This window comes from Nomascus leucogenys, chromosome 2 (genome assembly GCF_006542625.1).
Source record: "Nomascus leucogenys isolate Asia chromosome 2, Asia_NLE_v1, whole genome shotgun sequence".
NCBI lineage: Eukaryota > Metazoa > Chordata > Mammalia > Primates > Hylobatidae > Nomascus > Nomascus leucogenys.
In genome coordinates, this window is record NC_044382.1 from 9989448 (window position 1) to 10016013 (window position 26566).

The 26566-nt window shown below is 49.3% G+C and overlaps 1 protein-coding gene across 3 annotated transcripts in view; it reads left to right on the forward strand.

Annotated features, from left to right (window-relative positions):
• The window catches only part of SLIT3 (slit guidance ligand 3), a 639482-nt gene that overhangs the window by 606266 nt on the left and 6650 nt on the right, over window positions 1-26566 (forward strand). For 2 of the 3 annotated variants that reach the window (XM_030825194.1, XM_030825202.1), the window contains 7 exons: window positions 2114-2207; window positions 7843-7980; window positions 9032-9272; window positions 10861-10991; window positions 21657-21811; window positions 23500-23785; window positions 24983-25191. In XM_030825194.1, the coding sequence (XP_030681054.1) occupies window positions 2114-2207; window positions 7843-7980; window positions 9032-9272; window positions 10861-10991; window positions 21657-21811; window positions 23500-23785; window positions 24983-25191 (1254 nt within the window). The remainder of the gene's footprint in view (window positions 1-2113; window positions 2208-7842; window positions 7981-9031; window positions 9273-10860; window positions 10992-21656; window positions 21812-23499; window positions 23786-24982; window positions 25192-26566) is intronic. The other variant, XM_030825195.1, reaches the window with a different exon arrangement.

A 26566-nucleotide genomic window follows, 5' to 3' on the forward strand; every position in this document is an offset into this window, starting at 1 on the left:
AAACCCCAGCTCTACTAAAAATACAGAAATTAGCCAGGCATGGTGGTGGGCACCTGTAATCCCAGCTAGTCAGGAAGCTGAGGCAGGAGAATCACTTGAACCCAGGAGGCGGAGGTTGCAGTGAGCTGAGATCCTGCCACTGCACTCCTGCCTGGGAGACAGAACAAAACTCTGTCTCAAAAAAACAAACAAAGAGAGAAAGAAAGAGAGAAAGAAAGAAGAAAGAAAGAAAAGAAAAGGAAAGAAAGACTGACTGCTGAGGGGTTACCTCCCCTTCCATCTTTCATCTTCTAAGAGCGGAATTGTAGCCAACAGTTGCATTAGCAACAGGCAACACTTACTGTGTACCTACTGTATACAGACTACTAAATTAGCCACTTAGAGAGACCAAGAAATCTAAGGTATGCCCTCAGCCCACAGGGGCTTCTGGTCCATGAAAACAATCACTGTATAGAGTTGAGTCATTGGTCAAGAAGAATCAGCTTAGTGCCAGAAGAGAGATGACAGAAATCTCAGTAGTGAAAATGGAGTAGGCAGTGGGGCTCTAACAAAGGCTTTGTGGCAGGGGAGGGGCTTGAACTGAATTTAGAGCAGGCAGATGGGCAGCAGGAGGGTACTGAGGAGGCATCGATGAAGTGGTTTCCTGCCGCAGTTGAGGCCTATCTGGTGTCTGCCATTGACCAGGGTGCACTGCTGATTTGTTGCACTTTGGTCCTGAGAATGAGTGCTTGTATAATCTCATTTAATCTCCACAACTGCCAACGTCAAGGTCAAGCAGCTAGAAAGTGTCAACCAGAATTCATTCCCAGGAAACTCAGGTACAGAATGAGGCTTTGTGGTTTGCTCTGTCCCAGAAAATGTGCAAATCCCACAGAGACACTTGTCTGCTTCTCTGGGTCTCTCCAGATGACAAGAAAGAGGAGGCTTATCAGGAACATAGTGCCCTCTGTGGTCTTGAGAGGCTGAAAGCAAAATTTGGAGAGGGAGGGGCTCAGTGCTCCCTCCCAGGACATGGTTGGGGTCACCCTGTCCCCACCACAGCAAAGAACAGACTTAGGGGCTATCTGTTATTCATTACCCTGCAGCCAGCCCTCTAGACCTACCTGCCTATACCCTGGGAGCAGGAGCTAGGGCAGCCTTCCCCGCCCTGCTCCCACCCCACTCCTGGAGAGAACGTTCGTGGTTAGACCTTTCCCTCTCTTAGATCACTCTCCATCTGGCTTGACCAAGTGGAATTTGAGGAAACCCAAAACTCGGATCTTGAAAACTGGTGCTGCTTGGGAGCTGCTGTCCTGCCTTACCGCCCTCCCCCACATTCCTAAAACACATTTTCAGGTGGTGTAAGCTTTTCAGGGCTTATCTGCAAGGGCCATCCCTGGGTATTTATGACCTGTTAGGTATTTTGTAGCACTGCAGACTTCAAAGGCAATGTGTCTAGAGACTAGAACTTCAAATTCCTTTCATACTTCCCTGAAAAATCCAAGGGGCTTACTTATCTATAACAGGTGAACTGGGCTGCTAAGCCTTGTCTGTGTCTCTGAAGCCTCCTCTGACCTCCTGGGGGAGGTTATGGGTCCCCCTTGTGCTTCCACAAAGTTTGCCCTTCTGGTCACACCTACAAGTCTGTGTTGTAATTGCCTGTTTATTCGTAGATCTTCCCAAATAGGCTGTGGCTAGGACAGGACCTGGTCACTGTTGTGTCCCCAGCGCCTGGCACAGTGCCTGCCACACAGGAGGTGCTCAGTAAATAAGTGTGGAATGAAAAAACAAATGAATAAGCATGGCCCAAAGCCAGGGCCAGACATCCTGTGCTCTCAGCTGCACCTGCCCCCGCCCCTGAAAGATCAAGTAAAACAGCCAAATGGTGATGCTAGGACAGTGTCCAGGAGGACACCTGGAATCTTCCCACGGTCACTGCCAAAGAAACCAAGGCAGAGGTGCAGGAGGATACACAAGGTGTGAGAACGCAGGACTCCTGACGTCCATGCCCACCTGACCAGGGGCTGGATGAGTCTGATCTTCTGGCCAGGATATCCCCCCCAATACTCTGATCTTCTGGCCAGGGTATCCCTACCCTGCCTGAGGCCTGAGCTATCTCCCCCATCTGTGCCAGGTGAGCTATGTGACGACGTGATCGACCACTGTGTGCCTGAGCTGAACCTCTGTCAGCATGAGGCCAAGTGCATCCCTCTGGACAAAGGATTCAGGTAAGACCTGGCTTCGTGCCCCCAGCACAGAGTCCATAAAAACTCTGCCTCTAACAGTCTAGGTTTTAGGCAGTCTCTGGTCTCTCTCCATGCTCTCTCTCTCTCTCTCTCTCTCTCTCTCTCTTATGTGCTTCTCTGTATCTCTGATTCAGCCATGATCTAATTATCTCAGTCTGTTTCCCTATGCATGCCTCTGTCTCTCTGTGGGTGTCTCTGAGTCTCTGTATATAGACAGGTAGGTAGGGAGAAAGAAAGAGACAGAGGGAGAGAAAAATCCACTCTTTCTCTTCCCTGCCCCTTCTTCCTTGCCTCTGCTTTCCCACCAACTTCCCAGTGCTCTCAGCATATCCCTCCTTTCCAGAGCTAAAGAAGTAGAGCAATTCCACTGGGGAAGCAGAGTCTGAAGGGTATTTGGTCACCTTCTCCATGTGCAGCCTTTGCAGTACGCTGCCCCTCCAGTCTACAGCAAGTTTTTCAGCTTATGCACCTGTTGCAGGGGAAGGGGGCAGGAGCACTGTGGTCCAGCAGCATGGCCATTGGCGGAGCTGTCTCCATGGTGAGCAGCAGAGCCAATAGGAGCCAGGGGAGCACATGAGCGGCCCTAAGGGTGGATAGAGAGGCTGCCTCAGGTCAGAAAGCCATCCAGCTCTTGAGGCTGAGGATCCAATGGCACTCCTGGGAAATCCCTCCCAGGCCCTGTACTCATCTCTTCCTTTCACCTTCCTTCATGAAAACTTTTGCCACTGCCTCTTCTAGAGAAGATTGTGAGACTCTTGAGACTGGGGGTTTTCTGACATCAAGAGGGAGATCCCAGAACTCTGTGGCCAAAAACATTCTTCCCGACCCCAGTGCTGCCTTCTACACACAGCTGCCTCCTCCTTCTCCCAGCAATCTCTATCCAACACCAGAGGGAAGCCACTAGCACCAAGGAGTCAGGGTTTTGGGAAACAGGCAGTCCGGGGCAACTGGAGAGACCCCAGGATGTACCCTTAGCAGACCCCATAAATGACCTTACGGAGCCTCCCCTAGGGAGGCTGCACATGGGGAAGGTGACCAAATACCCTTTAGACTCTGCTTCCCCAGTGGAATTGCTCTACTTCTTTAGCTCTGGAAAGGAGGGATATGCTGAGAGCACTGGGAAGTTGGTGGGAAAGCAGAGGCAAGCCCTGGGCCCAGAGCTCCATGCCTCTGCTGACGAGTCTTTACGGAGAATGCCCACCAGTGGCATCTCCAGCCTCTGGGGGGCAGAAGCTCATGCTCTAGGTCTCGATGAGTCCAGGAGCTGTTGTCACCCAGAGTCTGTCCTGTTCTCAGTCACAGGGCAGAGAGTTCTCAGACTCTGGGGGTGTTTGTGACTATGATTCTAAACAGCAAAACTTAGGACTTCAGGGAACCCCAAGATCTCAGAAAGCCCAATCACAGAATCTTAGAAATTGAGAATTATAGAATCTCTGAAACTTGAACTTGTAAGCTCTTAGAATCTTAGAATCTAAGAAACAGGAGTTCTAGTTGTTGCTCCAGCCAGCCCACCCATCAGATCTTGATTGTGTGGAGTGTAGTGGGGATTGGAAGATGGTTTTGATTCGTCTCCTCAAGACCCTTGCCATGGACCTAGGGGAAGAAGAATTGACACTGAGCAAATATTTAGAAAAGAATGAAGTTCTAGGCCACACGATTCTGGCTCTGTTGCTGCGGTTCTGAGGAAGGAAAAGGCTGCTGGAGGAGAGAAGCAGCCCCACCCCTTTAAGAGTAGAATGTGGGTGACCCTTGAGGGTGGGTGGAATTTGGATGGGTTGAGAGAAGGAAGGACGGCCCCAATGGGGGAAGAAGAAGTGAGTAAGTAAGGGTGACAGGCAGACGTGAGCATGTCTTTTCTCGTGTCTTCCTTTTCTATTTTCACATCACAAGCCTAGAGCTCATCACCAGGGGAAATGCCAAGAGGCTCTGGTTTTGCTCAATGAGACCAAATGAAGCTTCAGCCCTTCCATGTGTCTACCCCATTCCTATCTACCTCATCTGCCCCATGCCCCCTCAGATATGCCAGGTGGGACTTTTAGGCAGTCGAGTTACCTGAGTACAGGGGTGAGAGATACCTCACAGGACCTGCCCGCCTACTTCCACCCCCTAAGATTTGACTTCAGTTTACTGCTGATCTTTACCAAGTATGGGATACTGTGAGGGGACAGGGAAGAATGAAGGGGCAAGGGGTGGGAAGAGACGTGTAAATGCAAACGTGAACTCAAAGCAGAGCAGGCCAGACAAGCAGAGTGCTCTGGGCATGCCCGGGAAGGGGCAGGGAATGGGGATCTGCCCATGGAGAGGAGATAAATTGCCTCTTGGCAGAGTGTACGGCAAGCTCAGAGGACACAGGCTTACACCAGCACTGGTCAGAAGTAGTCTAGGGGCCACCCTGGCCAACATGGTGAAATCCCGTCTCTACTGAAAATACAAAACTTAGCCAGGTGTGGTGGCGCACTCCTGCAATCCCAGCTACTCAGGAGGCTGAGGCAGGAGAATTGCTTGAACCCAGGAGGCGGAGGTTGCAGTGAGCTGATTGCACCACTGCATTCCAGCCTGGGTGACAGAGTGAGGCTCTGTCTCAAAAAAAAAAAAAAAAAAAAAGACGTGGTCAAAGGTGCAGGTGTGGGGTTGGAGTGCTGGAGAGCTAACACTGCCAGGATTTTATGATCCCCAGAACTTAATCCTAGAAACCTCTATTGTAACCAAAGTCCCTTGAGTTCTAAGACAATATAGGAAAGAACAAAATCAGTCTAGCTTTCATAATCTTGAGATATTGTATTTATATGTTATGTCATTATCTTGAGAAGGTCTACAGGCCAGCTGAATAATGTTAGTTTTTCATTGAAATATGTTTAAATCAAAAATTATTCTTCCAGTGCAACATTTTATCATTTTATCTCCCTCATCTCCCATCACCAAACAGCTCATATCCTATGGCAGCCTATAGGGATATTAGCCAAAGAGATACACAGTCAGGGTGACATTTGCCCAAGTGTGAAGATGTTTATCCTTGGAGTTCTCCTTGTACGTTCCCTCCCTCAATGAGGTCTCAATGAAGGGCAGATACTACCTGTCCATAATACTGAAAATAACAATAGCAAAAAGAAAGATCACAATGACTAGCATGTACTGCTAACTTATTCTTTGTCAGGCAAGGTGTATTATCCAACATCCAACAATCTTAGAACATAGAAACTCATTCACAGTTTATGAGGCTCACTGAGGTGGCATAAGCTACCTCCACGCACACATATAAAGGGGTGGGGCTGTGAATCAGTCTGGGCCTGGCTGATTTCTCAGCTAAATCCAGAGACTCCAGATGTCCTGGAACCAAGGACAGCATGCGGTTACTCCCCGTTGTGCAGAATCAATAGACCCAACACATATTAAAATGCATAAAATTTAACTAGAAGAAAGATAAAGGCAAGCATTTGAGAACAATAGGGAATGCAGGTTATAGTACCAGCTGCCTCTCTTTAGTTGATGGAGAAGTATTATATAGGTCCTTGCTACCAGAGGTTCTTGAACCAGCAGCATCAGCATCACATGGGCGTTTGTTAGGAATGCTAGTTCCTAGGCCCCACCCAGACTCCCTGAATCAGAAGACACCTTTTAACAAGATCCCTGGGTGTTTCATATGCTCATTAAAGTTTGAGACTTGCTGGTATTGAGAGTATTGTAGCATTTTAAAAGAAGAAGAAGGTCAACACATCTGCCTCCCGACCTCCACTGCTTAGTCTGAGGGTGAGAATAGCTTCCCTAATTCCTAATAAAGATCTCACCAGTAGCCTTGAAGTCCAGGCTTAAAATATTGGATTTTATCCTGTAAGTATTGGCCAGCTATCATTGCCTTGGAGAAAGTCAAATAGCTTAAGTTGCTCTGCAACTACTTTTTAGAATTCAAGGGACACGCAGATGCCTACCTGGGCCAAGTTTAACACAGTAGCAGAAGTATACATGGTGCTATATTGAGCACATGCCCCTCAAAGGCATTCTCAATGTGTTTCCTTAAAAGACTGGTTGAACATGTAAGTTTGTACTTCTAGTGCAGCAATAGGTTATGTATTCCAAATCTGCCAATCAAGTAAAGGTGACTTGGTCAGATCTTAGCAGATTTCAATTTTTGAGCATAGGCCAGTAAGTCCTCAGTTTCAGGAACTTGTTCCAGTCAAGGACACATCACCCCCTCCGTGTCTTACCTAGCTCTGAGTCTACAGCCTGCATCATGCTCTGCCAACCACAACGATGCCAGTGGGGTTGCCACTTGTGGATTCCACCCCACTTCTATCCATTCCTAAAGAGGAGAGGGAGGAGAGGTATGAGGGAGGACCATTCCTTTGCCCTGATTCTTCCATGGCGCTGCTTATAAGACAATCTAAGCTTCCCCGCCACCCTCACCTCCCTGCCTTTGTCACCTCCTTCTGCCCATGCCGCCTCCTCCTCTGACTTGGATAGGCCGTGGCTATAATTTTTACTCTGCCCACTAGAATTCAGCTGTTGGGCCCAGAAAGGTACACAGGCTTTGCAGAAGGCAGAAGCGCCAGTAAGCATTTGCTTATATGTGCCTGTGGGTGCACCGAAGCCTCTGTGACTCAGCCCCTCGATGCCTTCAAGTGTGTTTCTATGCTGGGATTTTGGTTGAATGTTGCCCCAGACAGAGGAGCCCAGAGATGCATGTTTCTGGCCCACACTCAAGGAGGCCAGGTTTTAGCCGGGGCAGCTTCCTCTGGCCAGGTTTTAAACCTTGTCTAGAAGGGGTGATAATGAAATTGCTGACGCACCACCCTTTTAGGAAGGGCCAGATTGGTGTGCAGGGCCTGGGGTGGTGCAGGGGTTCCCATCCTCTTGCCCAGGTAATATAAGCCACTTATTAAGGCAGAAGAGATTTGTGCCTTTCTCATACTGGTCTGAATCTCAGAGTGCAAATAGTGTCGTATTCCTCTTCATTCATCTTCTACATGTCATGTTGAATATTTACTTAATGTTTAGTGCACTACACAAAGTATATCATATCATTTTTAAAGCAACCATAAGAGGTGGAGTTATTTATCAATTGCATTTAAAGATGAAGAAACTGAAACACAGAGAGGTAATGAGTGACCACTTAGAACAGTTTCTGACACGCAAGTGTAAACTAAGTATTAATCACTCGATGGGGGTGTGGGGGTCCTCAGGGAAGTGCCTGCAGTGCTCTCTGCCCTCTGGTTTCTTCCTTAAGATGGAGTATGGTAGACCCTCCCTTACAGGGTCCTGAGAGGCCTCAATGAGAACTCATTGAAAGGGGCATAGCACAGTGCCTGACCCAAAGGAAGGACCAAACTGAATGAAATGTCAGTTTCATATAGGAAGTGGCAGATCCAAGCCAAAAACTGGATGAGTCCAACTCTGTGTTCCTCACCCTGGCTCTGGAATACAAGACTCGCCCCACCATGAATGGAACAAAGGCCATGGGCCACCAGGGAAACCTGCTGTAGAGCCAGGCTTTGCAGATCCCAAAGGAACTTGGGTAGATAGAAGAGATGGGGAGAGGCCCCCTGCTGCGGGGGGCTGGAGAGTGACTGCCTGGAAGCTGGCCTTGCCTTGAGGAACGGCCTTGCCTCTGCCTATGTTCCAGGTGCGAGTGTGTCCCTGGCTACAGTGGGAAGCTCTGTGAGACAGACAATGATGACTGTGTGGCCCACAAGTGCCGCCACGGGGCCCAGTGCGTGGACACAATCAATGGCTACACATGCACCTGCCCCCAGGGCTTCAGGTAAGGCAGGAGGGCACCTCACGAAGGAGACAGCCTGGGCCAGGTGGCAGGGGCTGGGGCTGACTGGCTAAGGTGGCCAGGATGGAGACTCAGGCCCAGGTGGCTGTAGCCCTGGTTCTGGGTGACGCATTTATTCCCCTGACACCTTTGCAGTCCTTACATGTCCCCATGAGGGAAATAGAGCAGGTATTGGTGATCCCACATTGTAGATGGGAGAAGAGCTACTTGTGGCAACTCCACGTGAAAGCTGGGCTTAGGTTCAGCTCACATAATGTCATGCTTGGGTAGGATTCCATCTAATGGAAGATGCCACCATCTTGAAGCCCAGCTTGCAAGGTGGAGGTAGCCACATGGCCACACTGGCCAGAATCTTCTTTCTAGGATGAAGAGCAAACATGATGGTTCCTCAGTGGTAACCTCTATTCTACTTCCGTTGCTATGAATTTGGCTACTCTAGATGCTTTATATAAATGGACACATACAGCATTTGTCCTTTGTCAGGCTTATTTCACTTAGTATATAATGTTCTCAAGATTCAGCCATACTGTTGGGTATGTCAGAATTCCCTTTGTTTTTACTGCTGAACAATGTTCCATTGGATGGATGTGCCACATTTTGTTTATCCATTTATCTTTCCATGGGTAGGAATGTGCTCTTTTAAGAAATCACCCCCAGGCAATTCTAATGACACTGAAATTTAGGGACCTCTACTCTAGTCCAACTCCATGATTTTATTTCTTGGAGCCGGAGTCTTGCTCTGTTCCGCAGCCTGAACTCACACTCCTGTGCTCAAGCGATCCTCCCCTGTAACTGGGACTATAGGCTCATGCCACCATGGCTACCCCCAACTCTCTTAAAAATAGGAAATATGGGACTTAAAGAAGGAAAAGGTCTTGCCCCAGTTAGTGGCAGGGCTGGAACTAGCCTCTAGAACTAGTATCATTTCCCATCTCACTCTACCTCTCTGCTCGAGGTTCTTTGCCTGAGTAATTGTGATTGTCTCCTCTTGGCCATTCTCCCATCTCCCTCCCCATTCTCTCCCGCCTTCCAGTGGACCCTTCTGCGAGCACCCCCCACCCATGGTCCTGCTGCAGACCAGCCCGTGCGACCAGTACGAGTGCCAGAACGGGGCCCAGTGCATCGTGGTGCAGCAGGAGCCCACCTGCCGCTGCCCACCAGGCTTCGCCGGCCCCAGATGCGAGAAGCTCATCACCGTCAACTTCGTGGGCAAGGACTCCTACGTGGAACTGGCCTCCGCCAAGGTCCGACCCCAGGCCAACATCTCCCTGCAGGTGTGTCCCGCCCTGCCCTGCCCTGCCCTTGGAAGGATCTCAACATGCCCACAAGCTCTGATTGTTCAGAAAATTGCTGGAATGCCCCATCTTAGCAGTAAAGCACCATCAGGGACAACACTCAGCTTGAGGACACCTGGACCCACTCATCCAGAGAGTTCTATAGATAACTCCTGACCAGTTCCCGCTGCAAACTGGAGTCCCCACTTCCAGCCTCATTCACTCATTCCTCCAGAAAATATGCATTCAACTATTGTACACCAGACACTGTGCTGTGGAATTGGGATTCAGTTCAAGACAGACAAAACCCCTTGTCTGAGGTCCATCCACTAATCCAAGAATCTCATTCCGGGTGGCTGGCTGTGAGTGCAACTTCTGAAACCAGCAACTTTCAGCCTTGGCAATACTTTAGAATCACCTTGAGAACTTTTTAAATTATCTTTGGCCAGGTGTGGTGGCTCAGGCCTGTAATCCCAACACTTAGGGAGGCTGAGGCAGGTGGATCACTTGAGGTCAGGAGTTCGAGACCAACCTGGCCAACATGGTGAAACCCAGTCTCTACTAAAAATACAAAAATTAGCAGGGTGTGGTGGTGCATGCCTGTAATCCCAGCTATTGGGAGGCTGAGGCATGAGAATCGCTTGAATCTGGGAGGCAGAGGCTGCAGTAAGCCGAGGTCATGCCACTGCACTCCAGCCTGGGCAATAGGGCAGGACTCTGTCTCAAAAAAATAAATAAATAAAAAATAAAATTATCTTTGCCTGGGCCCCACCCACAAGAGATGCATGTGTAGCTGGTCTGGAGTAAAGTCTAGACACTGGAATTTTTTTTTTAATTCCCCAGCTGACTCTTAGCGTAGTGCCTGGTTCCTAGCAAACACTGAATTAATTACCATTGTTAGCATTTTCTTTATAACTCTTATTAGCCAGGTGCAGTGGCTCACACCTGTAATCCCAGCACTTTGGGAGGCCAAGGCAGGTGAATCACTTTAGGTCGGGAGTTCAAGACCAGCCTGGTCAACATGGTGAAATCCCGTCTCTACTATAAATACAAAAATTAGCAGGGTGTGGTGGTACACACCCATAGTCCCAGCTACTCCGGAGGCTGAGGCACCAGAAACGCTTGAACCCAGGAAGCGGAGGCTGCGGTGAGCCAAGACTGTGCCACTGCACTCCAGCCTGGGCCAAGATTCCGCCTCGAAAAAAAAAAAAAAAGCGTATTATTCTACTTTATACAGAGAAACCAAAGAAGGGCCTGAACTTGGGCGGGATCATGTTATGCACCAGAGGGAGAGGGCAGATTAGAGTTCGGGCCTCCTGACATACATTAATTTATGAACATAGTGGTGCACAGTAGGCACTCAATAAAAATGTGTTGAACTGGTTTGCTCAGTCAGCACTTGCTGAGGTGTAAGTCTAGGCCTTACCTTCTGGGGATTTACTGACTAGATGAAGGAGGAAAGATGGACGTGAATTTAGACGCAGCACAGATTCAGAAGCTGCTGCCTGGAAGAGGGCTCTGTGAAATGGGCAAGGAAGGTTCAGTCTCAGGTAAGCCCTTACTAACACGCCCCAGCTGCTTTTTCTAGGTGGCCACTGACAAGGACAATGGCATCCTTCTCTACAAAGGAGACAATGACCCCCTGGCACTGGAGCTGTACCAGGGCCACGTGCGGCTGGTCTATGACAGCCTGAGTTCCCCCCCAACCACAGTGTACAGGTAAGGGCCTCTCTCCCTCCTGACCCATTGTGTGTTCCTCCGCATCCTTCTGCCTCTGGGCCTGCAACTCAGAAGGGGGATTCAGGAGAAATCGGGTGTCCCTTCTCCCCGCCCCTACCATGCACATGCATGCACACACACACTTCCTCCTCGCTGCTGAGTGGTGAGTGGGAGGGAGAAAGGCGTGTCAGAGGAAGAGGCAGAGGAAGGCAGGCCCACAGAGGGGAGGTGACACCTCATCACCATAAGATAAACAGGCAGCTGGCTACTGTGCGGGAGTGCGCGCTGCAGTGGGGACGAGGCTGCTTAATGAGGTGCCCTTTTCAAAATGTCATCTTAATCTTTCATTAGTTTAAGAAAGACAACAGGGCAAAGTTAGCATGCAACTCAAGGGGAAGAAACTCAAGGGCACGGAGAGAGCAGGGCCACCCCTTAGGAGATTTTCAAACCGTCCTGAAGGGCAGCTTTTCCTAAACTTCAGCCTCTCCAGCAGCCACCCTGGCTTGTGTGTGATGGGTGTGGCAGCTGGACTTTCATTTCAGATGCTGCTTTACAGCAACTTTCAAGTGCTCTTTTTTTTTTTGAGATGGAGTCTTGTTCTCTTGCCCAGGCTGGAGTGCAATAGAGCAATCTCAGCTCACTGCAACCTCTGTCCCCCAGATTCAAGCAATTCTCCTGCCTCAGCCTCCCTATTAACTAGGATTAATTACAGGTTCATGCCACCATGCCTAGCTAATTTTTGTATTTTTAGTAGAGATGGGATTTCACCATGTTGGCCAGGCTGCTCTCGAACTCCTGACCTCAGGTGATCCACCCGCCTCGGCCTCCCAAAGTGCTGGGATTACAGGTGTGAGCCACTGCACCCAGCCAACCGCTCACTTTTTGCATATAGCTGTTCCTTAAGGAATGATCATCTGGGGAATCACAGATACGCTAGTTGGATATGTTAGATTTTTTTCCACTTCTCAGTAAAATAAATACTAAATATTAAAATAAAAATTTAGTTATAAAGATGTTTATAATAGTTATAAAAATGACTACTAAAAGTTAAAAATGTCTGTGTTACACCTAAAAGCATGTCAAACTACCAGTAGAAGGAGAGCCAAACCTTAGGGAAGCCACAGTACAAAACAGAGGCCACACTGTCCCCTCAGAGGCAAGAGCACATTTCATAGGGATTGGTGAAGAGCTGCAACTTTCAGACTTTTTTTTCCCCTGCTAACTAAATCTTTTCTTCCATTAAAATCTTCTGTTGAACTTAAGAATCGTAAATACTTAGAAGCAAAACCACTCTGCAGGGTTGAAGCAAAGATCCCCCCTCCACACACGCTGTTGTCAAGGCCCCTGATAAGTCATCCAACAAACCCAATTTGAAAGCCATTGGTTAAAACCAGTGGTTCTCAAAGTGTGGTCCCCAAGGCAGCAGCACCAGCATCACCTGCAGATATGATAGAAATGCACATTTTCAGACTCTACCCCAGAACTACTGAATCCAAAACCCTAGGGGTTGGCCCCAACACACCTGTGCTTCAGAGAGCCTTCCAGGTGATTCTAATGCACAAGTCTAGGAAACGCCAGTTTCCACAGAAAAACTTCCTGCAGAAAGAGCAGTCTGAGTTGGGCCTTGAAGAAAGGGAAGAACTTGTAAGAGCAGAGAGAACAAGTGGGCAAGCCATGCTGGGAGGACAGCAAAGACAGACGAGGGGCAAGGAAAAGGGTGTTGACCAGAGCAGGAGGCTCCTGGTGGAAGGTGCATAAAGATCAGGCAGGTTAGGACAGTTGGGCACAGTGGACACCAGAAGAAAGAGCTCACCCTGGTGGTCTCCCTAGAGCCTGGGCCGCCTAACATCTGTGTCCCTAGAGCCACAGGTCCTGGCTAAGTGGAGAGGACAGAGAGCCAAGAAGGCAGGGCCAGGGCAGCCTGTGAAGCATTTGCTATCACATAAATCCAGATGTGAACAAGTGATTCAGCCTCTTTGTGCCTCAGTTTTCCCCCCTCCCCCTTCCCATGTAATGTGAGCAATAGCAGGATGTACCTCTTAGGGGAGTCACTGAGGGTTGAAATAACACTGGAGGTAGTGCTTGGCAAATTAAGCCTTTACACAGACACATCAAGGACAGAAGGTGAAAGCCAGGCTTCCAGAAGCAGCTGAGCCCTGCCCTGAGCTGGGGGCCTTCCCAAGCAGAGCCCAGCCTTTGCCCTCTGCTGACGTTAGCTGTCAGGGCTGGTGATTTGGTAGAGGGCTGGTGGTGGTAAGACTGTCGCAGCACTGTGCTGAGTTATGAAATGGAAAGTCAGAGAATTGCTGTCCAGAAGCTGCTGTCAGGGAGCCGTGAGTTTGAGCAGGTAGGTGGCCCTGGAGAGACACCAGGCTCTGTCTTAGCCATGGGGAAACCAAGCTAAGGATGCCCTGGCACTCCTGGCCTAGATCTTCATGCTGAGCCTGTAACAGATCTTTAGTATCCTTCATTCAGTTTACAGTCCTCAGGGGCCCAAGGCTCTAGCAATTCCATATTAAAATGGTTTTGCTTCCAAACACTTTTCCCTGAGGCAGCCCTGTTTCTGTTCCCATTAGTACACTCTCACTTATTCCACATCTACCAGGCCCCATGTTTGGGCCAAACCCTGGGGTAGGTGCAGGGGCCACCGAGCTAAACAAACACAGTCCAGGGAGGAAGACACACATATCAACAAGCAGTGGTTCCACAGCAGAATCAAATCATTTTCACTGGAGACACTGGTGTCATGCTACAGGAACACCAATGATGAAGCAAAGTTTTTTTGTTTTTTGGGTTTTCTTGGAGACAGTGTCTCACTGTGTCATCCAGGTTGGAGTGCAGTGGCATGATCACAGCTCCCTGCAACCTCCACCTCCCAGCCTCAAGTGATCCTCCTACCTCAGCCTCCTGAGTAGCTGGGACTGCAGGTGTGCATCACAATGTCTAATTTTTGTTTTTTTCTGGAAGAGACAGGGTTTCATCACGTTGCTCAGGCTGGTCTTGAACTCCTGGGCTGAAGCAGTCTTCCCACCTTGGCCTCGCATAGTGCTGGGATTACAGGTGTGAGCCACTGTGCCCACCAGGAGCAAATATTTTTGCTTGGAGGACCTTGGAGGAGGAGGTGGTGTTTGAGCTGAGACATGACCTGTGCCTCAGAATCATTTTCTCAGACTGAGCAGCGAGGAAGCCCTGGGGAGGAAGAGGCCCCATCAACCTGCATGGAAGCCACGTGGGAGGGCTGGGGTTAATGGAGGGCACAGGCTGAGCTGACCAGCAGCTGAGGGGGCCAGGAGGCCAGTTTAGCCACAAAAAATGAGATCTCCTCCTCAGCATCAGTACAATAACCTCTAGCCACCCAGGAAGGCCACCTTGGCCTCAGGGCCAGAGCCAGGGAGCCCAACCAAAGCTATTCCACCTTGGCCTCAGGGCCAGAGCCAGGGAGCCCAACCAAAGCTATTCTAACTGGGGGAGTTAGCAGCCACCAGCTTTTGGCTAAGGCCCATTGACCAGCTTCAGAGTGAGGATGGCAGCCTGGGTTCCCAGCAGGGACCTGCAGGTTAGATTCCATGGTCTCCATTCTGCCCATGCCTGATGGTGTTCATCTACACAGTCATAATCACAAAGGGTGATGAGGGCACATGAAGATTCTATTCCAGGCCCCAGGGCAAATACACAGAAAAGCCCACCTGAGCCCCTCCTTGCCCCAGAATGGGGACAGACTTCACTGTTCCTTGGCACTGAGACTTGTGAGAAGGCCAGACTCACATGCCAGCAAGCCCAAATGGCCACATAGGTAACAGACATGGGGAAAATGGGCTGGAGTCCTCATAGGGAATGGTGGGGGCTACAGTAGCCTAGAGGGTGGAGCCCCATCCAAAGGAGTGGCTGACCTCAGCTCCAGCAGACACTGCCATGCGGGAACACAGATTATCAAGAGAAGCGGGACCACCGGGGTTTCTATGTGAGATATCTAAGTTTTTGAATGTTGGCCATTTTAAAACACCGCGTGGGTGTGCTCTTTGAATGCAACGCAGTGCATGCTCTATGAGTCTTGATTTCTACAGTCCTATCCACTGCCAAGGTCTTTGTCTCATTGGATCCTCACTCCTGTTTTAGGGATGAGAAGCCTCATGTTAGAAGCCCAGTAAGTGGCAGAGCTAGGATTTAAATCCGGGTCAGGTTTCCACCCAAACCAGCTCTCCCACCATGCTGGCTCCGGGACATGAAGGACAGAGCAGAGAGAGTGTCGGCTGTGCTACAGGAGTAGGGGGTTGCTGCAGTGGGGCCTGAGGTCTCCGCTTGCCGCCTACCCGAAATCCCAGGAACTTTTTGTTACTGTGAGGCTCTATCGCCACCTAGTGGTCACGACTCAGCATTCAGGTTAGAGCAACCAGCACCTAGAGGAATTAACAAACCCTTCCTCCCTCAAGTCCCTTAAGACTTGAGGCTGAGCACCTAAAGTCTTCTGAACCTCAAGTCGTTTATTTGAAAAATGGAGGAAAAAGTGTGCCTCCTTCCTGGGGGTTGTTAGGGTTAAATAAGAGAATGCAAGTTAACTGCTTAGCATAGGGTAGCACAATGCCTGGCCTCTACTAAGGGATTAACACGTATCCACCATTATTATTAAAAGCAAAAGAAAGCCGGGCATGGTGGCTCACGCCTGTAACCCCAGCATTCTTGGAAGCCAAGGCAGGAGTTTGAAAGTATCCTGGGCAACATATTGAGACTCTATCTATGCAAAAAATAAAAAATTACCCAAGCATAGTAGTGCACACGTGTGATCCTAGCTACTTGAGAGGCTGAGGCAGGAGGATCACTTGAACCCTGGAGGTCAAGGCTGCAGTGAGCTGTGATTGCACCACTGCATTGCAGCCTCGGTGAGAGAGCAAGACCCAATCTCAAAAAAATAAATAAAAGCAAAGGCAAAAAGGCCATGGGCCACTCTGGCCAGTGCCTGTGGTTGTGCCGGTTCCAGGCAGGATGCGTCCAGCCCCACCCTGACAACTCCAGAGCTCTCCACCTCTCACTTGGCACCAGTTCAGTCTGGCCCAGTAGATAATGAGGAAGACCCTCAGAGCCCCCTTCTCTCCCCTGAAATACTTAAATATCTCTCCAGGAGACTAATTACTGGGGCTTGGGACCACTATATCGTCATTTCTTTTAGTGTGAACCTTAGGTTGTTACTGTTTTTTCCTTTTTTTCCCTACTTTTGTCACAGTAGAGCCATTTTCCCATTAGTTTGTTTCAAAGGCTAAGATTTAATAATGATTTTTTTTTTTTTTTTTTTTGAGACAGAGTCTCGCTCTGTTGCCCAGGCTGGAGTGCAGTGGCACGATCTCGGCTCACTGCAATCTCCACCTCCTGGGTTCAGGTGATTCTCCTGCCTCAGCCTCCCGAGTAGCTGGGACTACAGGTACCTGCCACCACGCCCGGCTAATTTTTTGTATTTTTAGTAGAGACGGGGGTTTCACTGTGTTGGCCAGGCTGGTCTCAAACTCCTGACCTTGTGATCCGCCTGCCTCGGCCTTCCAAATAACCAACAGGGATTTGTCAGGGAGAATTCAAGGATGTAATCCCAAAGTGCTAGGATTACAGGTGTGAGCCACCGTGCCTGGCCATGATTTTTTTTTTTTTTTTTTTTTTAAGGCAAGTAGAAATAGAGGCATCCTGACTTAGGGATGCTGGTAAAAAGCCAGAGCCTTTAGCACTGCCTACCCTGAACCTCCAGGGATCCACAGTTTGAAAAACACTGGCTTCGGCCATTATATCCAGGAGACCTGGTTAAAAGTTGCCAGGAAGAGGCGACCTGTTAACCCATGAGCACCTACTGGCATAGATAACATTATGGGGGGTTTGGATTTGGAAGCAATCCTGACTTTGAACCTGAGTTCCAGCACTTCTTAGCAGTGTGGCCCCTATCAAGTTACTTAGCTTCCTTCCCTAAAATGGGACTCACAAAAGTCCCCTCCTCAGAAACGGGAATGAGCCAGTGGGAGTATACAGAGCCCTGGGTGGCTCAAAGCCACTCAAAGCCCTGGGTGGCTGTAAGTTTGCCAAATCCATAGGCAGGCTCTTCCAGGGCCCACTAACCTACTCCCCCACCCCAGTTGCTGCCACACCCAGCTCCAGAAAGCCCAGAGTAAGGTCAAGGAGTCATCACTTCCACCTTTCACTGAGCACTTGCTAGGTGTCACAGGCCACGTATTGCCCATTAAAACCAGTGTAGGGCCAGGCACGCTGGCTCACGCCTATAATCCCAACACTTTGGGAGGTCAAGGGAGGAAGATCACATGAGGTCAGGAGTTCAAGAACAGCCTGGCCAACATGGCAAAACCCCGTCTCTACTAAAAATACAAAAATTAGCCGGGGATGGTGGTGGGTGCCTATAATCCCAGCTACTTGGGAGGCTGAGGCAGGAGAATTGCTTGAACCAGGGAGGTGGAGGTTGCAGTGAGCTGAGATGGCGCCAATGTACTCCAGCCTGGGTGGCAGGTGAGACTCCATCTCAAAAAACAAAAACAAAAACAAAACAAAAAACAGTGTAGGCCGGGTACAGTGACCTGTAAACCCAGCACTTTGGGAGGCCAAGGTGGGAGGATGGCTTGAGCCCAGGAGTTCAAGGCTGCAGTGAGCGATGATTAAACCACTACATTCCATCCTGGGCAACAGAGCAAGACCCTGTCTCTTACTAAAAACAACCAAAAAACCAGTGTTGTAAAATGAGTATAAAACTCATTGAATAGAAGCAGAAACAGGGGCTTACGGAAGTGATATGACTTGCCCAAGGTCCCTCAGCTAGCAGGCCCAGTGTGATCCCAGATCTCTCTCCACAAAGCATGACCTGGTTGAAGGCTATACCTGGAGCCTACCTAGGATTCTCCCATGTGGGCATCAGATGAGGCCCTCCAGGAAGCCCAGCACTGGGGCACTGCAGAACCCAGCACTTTGTCTAGGGCAAGAGCCAGTGACCACACAGCCCTCTCTGATCTGTGGCTTCTGCCAGACCACTGTCTCCAAGCTGGGTACCCCTGGAGGCTATTCACCAGTGCCTGGGATGGCAGGAAGGGGAGACGGAGCTGGGCCTGGAGCCAGCTGCCAGGCAGGAGTAGGTGGTATGTGTTTGCTGAATCTGTGTGTGTGTGTGTCTATAATGGGAAAACAGCTGCCCTGACTCCCTGAATCGTAATGTTGGAAGTGAGTGCCTGAGCTGCCGTCTCTTGACAGCCCCCTTTCTGACAGGTGGCTGCCCAGCATCTGTTGACACACCTCCAGGGTGGTGAGCTCATTTGCATCCAAACAGCATTCATTTCTAGGACGCTGTGGGATATACCTGCATATTTTTGCATGTGTGGTTAGAAAACTGTGAGGGCTCAAGGTCACAAGTTTATGGTCTCTGCACAGGGCCCTCCCTCCCCTTCCTGCTTTTACCAGCTCATCTGTAAGATCAGAGGCCTCTGCCTTGCCCTCAGGTTGCAACTTGGAGCAGCTGGAGGCTTCTGAAATAGAAATAGCTCTACCTTCATAGGGCTTTTTGGCTCCCCATCACAAAACCAGATTCCTGAGTGGACTCTTTTACCCACCACTCCACCTCCCACTACCCCATCTCTTGGCTAGACCTTACATTGATAAGTTGTCATTCAATTTACAGGAAAGGCTAAGGAAAGTGGAATGGAAGCTCTGTGAGTGCAGTTACCCTATCTTCCCTGTTTATCACTGATCCACAGCACCCAGGACGAGGTGGCCCATAGCAGACACTTGGTGGGTGGGCGGATGAAGGGTAGATGAAGGATGGATGGATGGATGGATGGATGGATGGATGGATGGATGGATGGAAGAGAGTAGATAAATAAGTAGGTGGGTAGGTAAAGAGATGGAGAGGTGGATGGATGCAGAGGAGGGTGGGTGGGTAGATGAAGGATGGATGGATGTGATGGGATGAATGGATGAAGAGGGTAGATAAATAAGTAGGTGGGTGGGTGGAGAGATGGATAGGTGGATGGATGGAGAGGAGAGTGGATGGATGAATAGGTAGAATAGATAGGAAGGAAGTATGGATGGCTGAATGGATGGGTGGATAGTTGGATTAATGAGTGGGAGGAGAGATTTCCCAATGGATTTGAGTGGGTCCTGGGCTCCTCCTGCGTGTCCTCTGCCATCACCTTCTCCCAGGGATCAGCACTAGAGCAGGGATCACTAGCTTTGCAGGCAATGGTACTTGTTAGTCTTTTAACACTAAAATAACTGCTCACATTTTCCCAGTAATTGACAAAGCACTTTTTTGTTTTGTTTTGTTTTTTAAGAAATAGTGGTCATGCTATGTCTCCCAGGCTGAACTCGAACACCTGGGCTCAAGTGGTCTTCCTGCCTCAACCTCCCAGCTTGTCAAGTAACTAGTGATACAGACACATGCCAGCATGCCTGGTTACAAAACACTTTCATGTACCCTCTGTTATTTGAACATCACAATAGTTCTGTGAGGTTATTATCCCCCTTTTACATATGAGGAAACTGAGACCGGGATGTTCTATTCCTATGATTGGTTATGGTTCCATCCAGCAGTAAGGGGCTAGAATGGACTCTGTTTTCTTCACTATACCCCAGTTTAGCCTGTCTTCTCCCAAGCATTTCTCTTGCCTATTTGGCTGCTGAGATTTCTAAATCTGAGTTAGTCTCTGAAATGGTCCCTGCCTGCCTAGTCAGTGCCACCCCCTGCTGGGATCCTCTTGTCGGAGCCAACAGGGATTTGTCAGGGAGAATTCAAGGAGAGAGGGGGCCTCCATATGTATCCCTGATACCTGAATAGATAAGACAGAGCTCAGTCTACTCCTCAGAGAGCTTCAGGGAAGGAAGAGGTATCACATTCCCCAACTCCCATCATCTCCCACCACTGTTCCCTCCCAGCCCCCGCCGAGGGTGGAGCGCTGGAAAGAGCACAATTTGGGAGTCAAAAGTGTTGCCTACAAATTCTGTCTCTTGCTTGTACTAGCCGGGTGACCTCGGGTAAATCACTTAACCTCTCTGGGCCTCGGTGTCTTCATCTGTGAAATAGGATATCTGGCACCCACTTCATAGAATTATCGTAAGGTTCAAATAAGTGAACCACTTAGCACCATGTCTGGCTCATCTGGGCCCTCGGTGAGTGGCTGTTGGCCCTGTTAGAGACAGCATGGGAAAGTGGGATGTGCAGACTGAATATCCCATAACCAGCCGGGCACAGTGGTTCATGCCTGTAATCCCAGCAGTTTGGGAGGCCGAGGCAAGTGGATCACTTGAGGTCAGGAGTTCAAGACCAGCCTGGCCAACATGGTGAAAACCCCATCTCTACTACAAACATAAAATTAGCAGTGTGTGGTGGCATGAGCCTGTAATCCCAGCTACTTAGGAGGCCGAAGCAGGAGAATTGCTTGAACCCAGGAGGCAGAGGTTGCAGTGAGCCAAGATCATGCCACTGCACTCCAGCCTGGGCGACAGAGTGAGACTCCATCTCAAAAAAAAAAAAAAAAAATGTGAATATCCCATAACCAAAACATTTGGGACCCAAAGTGTTGAATACTTGCATTATGCTGGTTCAGCATCTCTAATCCGAAAATCTGAAATCCAGAATCTTCTAATGAGAATTTCCTTCAAGCATCATGTGGGCACTCAAAAAGTGTGGGCTTTTGGAGCTTTTCAGATTAGGGACATTTGACCTGGACCTCAGTTCAAATCCTTGCTCTACGACTTACCAACTGTGGTGCCTTAGGTAAATTCCTTAGCCTCCCTGAGCTACCGTTTCCTCATTTCTGTAGTGGAGATAACAAACTTACCTAGCATGAGTATTATAAGGCACTATTTCCCCAAACATGGCATGCATACCACTGGTGGTACATGAGGTGACCTTGGGGGGGACAATAGCAAACTATTGAAATTTTAACTGTGAGAGAGTTTGTTTGATATGTAGTAGAAAAAAATATAAAAATCACATCAAAACTATTTTTTAGAACAATGCTAACCTTTATCCTTACTGATATTTAAGGGGGAAATTGGGCAATTGAAAAGAACAAGCGTGTTGAGTAAATAGTGGTCCAGGCAGCATGCAGATAGAGCAGGAATTGAGAAGGTGGTCTGGGAATGGAGTTTGCTTAACTCTATGAAATAATAGAAAAGAATACAAATAATGATTGCCAAATGCAATACCTGACCCTAGACTAAATCTTGGACTGGAAGGAAATAAATGCTGTAAAGGACAGTATTGGGTCCAATGCAGAATTGGAATACAGATAATAGACTAGACAACAGTGTGGCATCCATGTTAAATTCACCAAAGTTGACAACTGCACTGTGCTTATATAAGAGAGTATCTCTGTCCTTAGGAAATGCACACTGAGGTATCTAAGGATAAAGGGCTGTAATGTATGTAACTTACCTTTAAATGGTTCAAAAATGTGTGTGTGTATACATACAATGCAGAGAGAAAACCATAAGCACATTGGAGTAATGGGAGAAACTGGGTAATAAGCATCTTCTGTACTGTTTTTATTTTTGCAACTTATGTAAGTTTAAAGTTATTCCCAAATAAAAAGTAAAACAAAATGTAAGCAATGCAGGTCAAGTCCACAGCCCAGGGCCTAGCCATGGAAGGCACTTAGTGAACTCTCTGGCTTTCTTCCCTTCTCTACTGGCCAGCGTGGAGACAGTGAATGACGGGCAGTTTCACAGTGTGGAGCTGGTAACGCTAAACCAGACCCTGAACCTGGTAGTGGACAAAGGAACTCCAAAGAGCCTGGGGAAGCTCCAGAAGCAGCCAGCAGTGGGCATCAACAGCCCCCTCTACCTTGGAGGTAATGCCCTCTTTCTCTACCACCTCTACCTCTCTCTGACCCTCTGTGCTCCAGTACCGAAACCCAGGCCACTGCCAAAGCCAATCAGGGAAGGCTTCCTGGAGGAAGGGACAATGATGCTGATCTCTAAAAGGTGAATAAGCACTAGCCAGGCCATGGAGAAAAGAGAATTTGGGACAGGTGCTTGGAAAGGAAAGAGAACAGGACTCCTGGAAACTACACGTTGTGACGGGGAAGGGTGAGAAGAGGGAGGCAGGAGATGGAAGCAGGGTCTAGGCTCTGCTGAAGTCTGCCGGCTTGAGATCATATTCCTCTGCTCTGCCACCTCCTCAAACCCTGGGAGGTTCAATTAATGAATGTAGAAGAATTTGAGATTAAAATCAAAGGCCAAAAATGGAGGTAGGCCAGGTGCAGTGGCTCACACCTGTAATCCCAACACTTTGGGAGGCTGAGGTGGGAGGATCACTTGAGCCCAGGAGTTGGAGACCAGCCTAGGCAACACAGTGAGACCTCATCTCTACAAAATATTTAAATTAGCTGGGCACAGTAGTGAGCACCTGTAGTCCCAGCTACTTGGGAGGGGGAGGCAGGGGGATCGCTTGAGCCCGGGAGGTTGGGGCTGCAGTGAGCCATGATTGTGCCACTGCCCTCCAACCTGGGTGACAGAGTGAGACCTTGTCTTTAAAACAACAACAACAACAAAACACAAAAAAGTAGCCATCAGTTAGGCAGGGTCTGGGCCTGAAATGCGGCCCCTGCACTGATAGTTCTCAAAGGGTTAAGTGTAAAAAAAGCTACCAGAACTGCTCGTTCAATCCTAAGATTGCCAAGACTTTACCCAGAGTCCACCTGCAGAGACTAGCACAGGCCCAGAAGAGGGTGTTGTTAATGGGTGGTTCAGATGCAGGGAGGCCAGGGAAAGTTCTGTGCCGAGGGCAGCCACAGAAGGGACACCACTTTTCCCTGGAGGAGGACCGTGCCCTGTGCCCCACCTGCTCCAGGTGCAGCCAGACGGAACTGGGTGCCCTGCTTCCAGGCCAGTCCCAGGCTCTCAACTGTAGGAGGTGGACAGGGAATGGTGTAGAAGGGGAGCAAAAATACAAATTATTGAAAAGCAAATTAGGTCTTTACTAACAGTCTCTTGAAGACCCTGAGAAGAGGGGTACACCGCACATCAGGCAGCAAACTGGTCTAAAAACCCTGAACCCCAAAGTTTCGTTAGGCAGCTCCCCAAAACCTTATCTCCTCAGCTGTAGCTCGCCTGCCCTGGGTTCTCTTGTGAGGCCTGGATCAAAGAGTTGAGGAGCCTAGTGGGGACAGCAGGTTATTTGATGCACTTGCCTACTGGGGGGAATGGTCTCCTCAGTTCAGCCAGTGGGGTCATAGGGCAATGGGTGACCAGATCATCTCATTTTTTCTAGGGAAGTCCAAGATACAAATTTTTATAGGAAATTTTCTAATATTACATATTGGCAACAAATTCATGTTTTTTTAAGGAGTCCCAGTGCAGGACCAAGGATGCACGTCCCTGTGTGGACAAGGTCCAAGGTTTTGGCCCGTTAACCTCATTTGAACAGCAGAGGCCCAGAGTTCTAGCCATGAATGTGTGAAAAGTGCTTTCTCGCACTAAGGGCAGCAGGGTGGCAGGGGAGGGTCTTCAGGCCACTGTCCTGGCTCCCCTCCCACAGGCATCCCCACCTCCACTGGCCTCTCCGCCTTGCGCCAGGGCACGGACCGGCCTCTAGGCGGCTTCCATGGATGCATCCACGAGGTGCGCATCAACAACGAGCTGCAGGACTTCAAGGCCCTCCCACCACAGTCCCTGGGGGTGTCACCAGGCTGCAAGTCCTGCACCGTGTGCAAGCACGGCCTGTGCCGCTCCGTGGAGAAGGACAGCGTGGTGTGCGAGTGCCACCCGGGCTGGACCGGCCCACTCTGCGACCAGGAGGCCCGGGACCCCTGCTTCGGCCACAGGTCAGTGTCCCAGGAGCCCTGGCTGTGGTGCTCGGGCTCCCAGAATGGCCTCAGTCCCTACCCCACCTGAGAAATAGGCACTACTGGAGGCTGGAGGAGTTACAGTCAGACCACAGATAGGATCTGTGTAAGTGTAACTGCTTAAGAGGTCAAGAGGCTGAGCTTACACATCTGAGCAGCCAGACCTGCTTGGAGGGATCAGCATAAGAGGGCCCTGCTCAAAACACTCGTCTCTGCCAGGTGGCCTTTAGAACCTGTCCAGAGCCACAGTGAGCCCCCACTGTCTCCGTGGGAATTAGAAAAAGGCACCCACGTGGGCAGACTCAGCCTGTGCAAGGCACCAGGTGTATATAACCACACATCAAACCACATTTAATAGTTTAAGCAACTACTCATTCAACAAAGATTTACTGAGGTCCTACTACATGCCAGGCCTCATGCTAAATATAGGAGATCCAGTACTGTCAGTGTTAAGAAACCTGAAGCAGCCAAAACTAACACCAGAGCCAACACTGGAAATGTGGTTGGCTAAACCAGTCAGGAAATGATTTTTTGGATCAGGAATAAGGGACAGCTATAAAGGGTTTGAGCTTCTTGTGTTGCTCTTGAGCATATGTGTGTGTGTTTGACTCTATAACATGGATCCTGGCTCTGCATGTCATCTCAATAGGGGCAGTGATGCATCATGATTCAGAATATAGGCTTTACCTTCATTTTTTTCCACGGGTGAAATGTACTGCATAGGAGCAGCAGACAAGAGGTTATGATGGAAATTCAGAGCAATACTGGGTGTAAAGCACTTAACACAATTCCTGGTACATAGCCAGTGGTACCTGCTGGTAGTAGTGGGGTGGTAGTAATTTTTATTTAAGATGGTAAAGCAATTAAAATGTTTAGAGAATGGCTAGATTCTTTCAAGCAGTTGTTTGCTACTTGGCTGCATGAGGTGTGTGTGTAAATCAGCAAGCCAGCTTCTGCGGTGGTCACAGCTCACAGTGGACACTGGGTGACACTCACAGGCTTCTGGCTGGTTGGCCAGGGGAATCAAGGTGGTTAAGAAAAGAGATGCTCAGCCTAGGAAATGGAGAAAGCTGTTGGACTGTACTCAGCTCTGGGTCCCTGGCTGGGTGGACAGAGGGAGTCCTCAGCAGCACCAACTCTGATCCAGTTCCCTTCTCATCCTCCTCTCTGCCCCAGCTGCAACCATGGAAACTGTGTGGCAACCGGGACCTCATACATGTGCAAGTGTGCCGAGGGCTATGGAGGGGCCTTGTGTGACAACAAGAATGACTCTGCCAATGCCTGCTCAGCCTTCAAGTGTCACCATGGGCAGTGCCACATCTCAGACCAAGGGGAGCCCTACTGCCTGTGCCAGCCCGGCTTTAGCGGCGAGCACTGCCAACAAGGTGGGTCTACTGTGCCTGTGGGAGGGAGGAAGTGGGGGTCAGAGTTGGACTTCACATCCAGATCACCTCAGTTCCAGTTCTGGCTGTGCCACTTAAAGGCTGCATGACCTTGGTTCAGTCACTTTCTGAGCCTCAATTCTCTCAACTTGAAAACGGAGGCAATACTACACCTTCCTGTATCAGTTATCTAGTGCTGCATAACAAGTTAGCCCCAAACCATAGCAGCTCAATACCACAAAAAACATTTTTTTTTTTAGCCCACATTGTTCCTGTGGGTTAGGAATTCAGAAAGAGCCTAGCTGGGATCTCTTGGGCTTGCATTCTACACAGCCAGGGCTGCAGTTCTCTGTAGGCTAACCCAAGGCAGCAGGATATGCTTCCAATGTGCTGCACTCCCATGGCACTGGGTGTTGGTGGGAGCTCCCAGTTCTGCCCTGCATGAGTCACTACACAGGGTCTTTGAGGGTCCTCGCGCCAGGGCAGCTGGTATGTCCCAGAGTGAACAGTCCAGAAGAGAGCAAGCCACATGTCTTATATGACCTACAATTGGAAGTCACTCACGCCATCATTTCCACCACATTGCATTGGTTACATCAGTCAGGTACATTCAGTGAGGGAGGAGACCACATAAAGGGCATCAGTACCAGAAGGTGGTAGTCACTGGGGGCAATCTGGGAGGCTAGCTACTGTGCTTCTTTATAGGGTTGTTGGGAGGAATACGTGAGATGTAAAGTCGGAAGCGACATTGTCACGATGAAGGCCAAGCTGTCATTTAGAATCTGCATGACCTTGACCAGCCTGGCCAACATGGTGAAACTCTGTCTCTACTAAAAATACAAAAATTAGCTGGGCATCATGATGGTCGCCTGTAATCCCAGCTACGCTGGAGGCTGAGGCAAGAGAATCATTTGAACCCAGGAGGCGGAGGTTACAGTCAGCCAAGATCAACCTGGGTGACAGAGTGAGACCCTGTCTAAAAACTGCATGACGTTGAGCAACATACTTGTGGTTCACTTCCTCATCTAGATAGGGCCAGGAGTGGTGGTTCACACCTGGAATCCTAGCATTTTGGGAGGCCGAGGTGCAAGGATCGCATGAGCTCAGGAGCTTGAAGCTGCAATGAATGCACCACTGCACTCCAGGCCAGGTGACAGAGACAGACCCTGTCTCCAAGAAAAAACAAAAGTGCAGATAACTCATACTGCCAAAGTTAAGATTCTTAAGCATGGACTTTTTTAAAGATGAAACAAGTGTAGAAAAGAGCAGTCTGGATGGTTCTTTTCTCCTCTTTTCCGGCTGTTGGCTCTTGAGATGCCATGCCTTCAAAACTAATGAAACCCTAGCCACTCAGAGTGGCCCCCTGACATTGACCAGC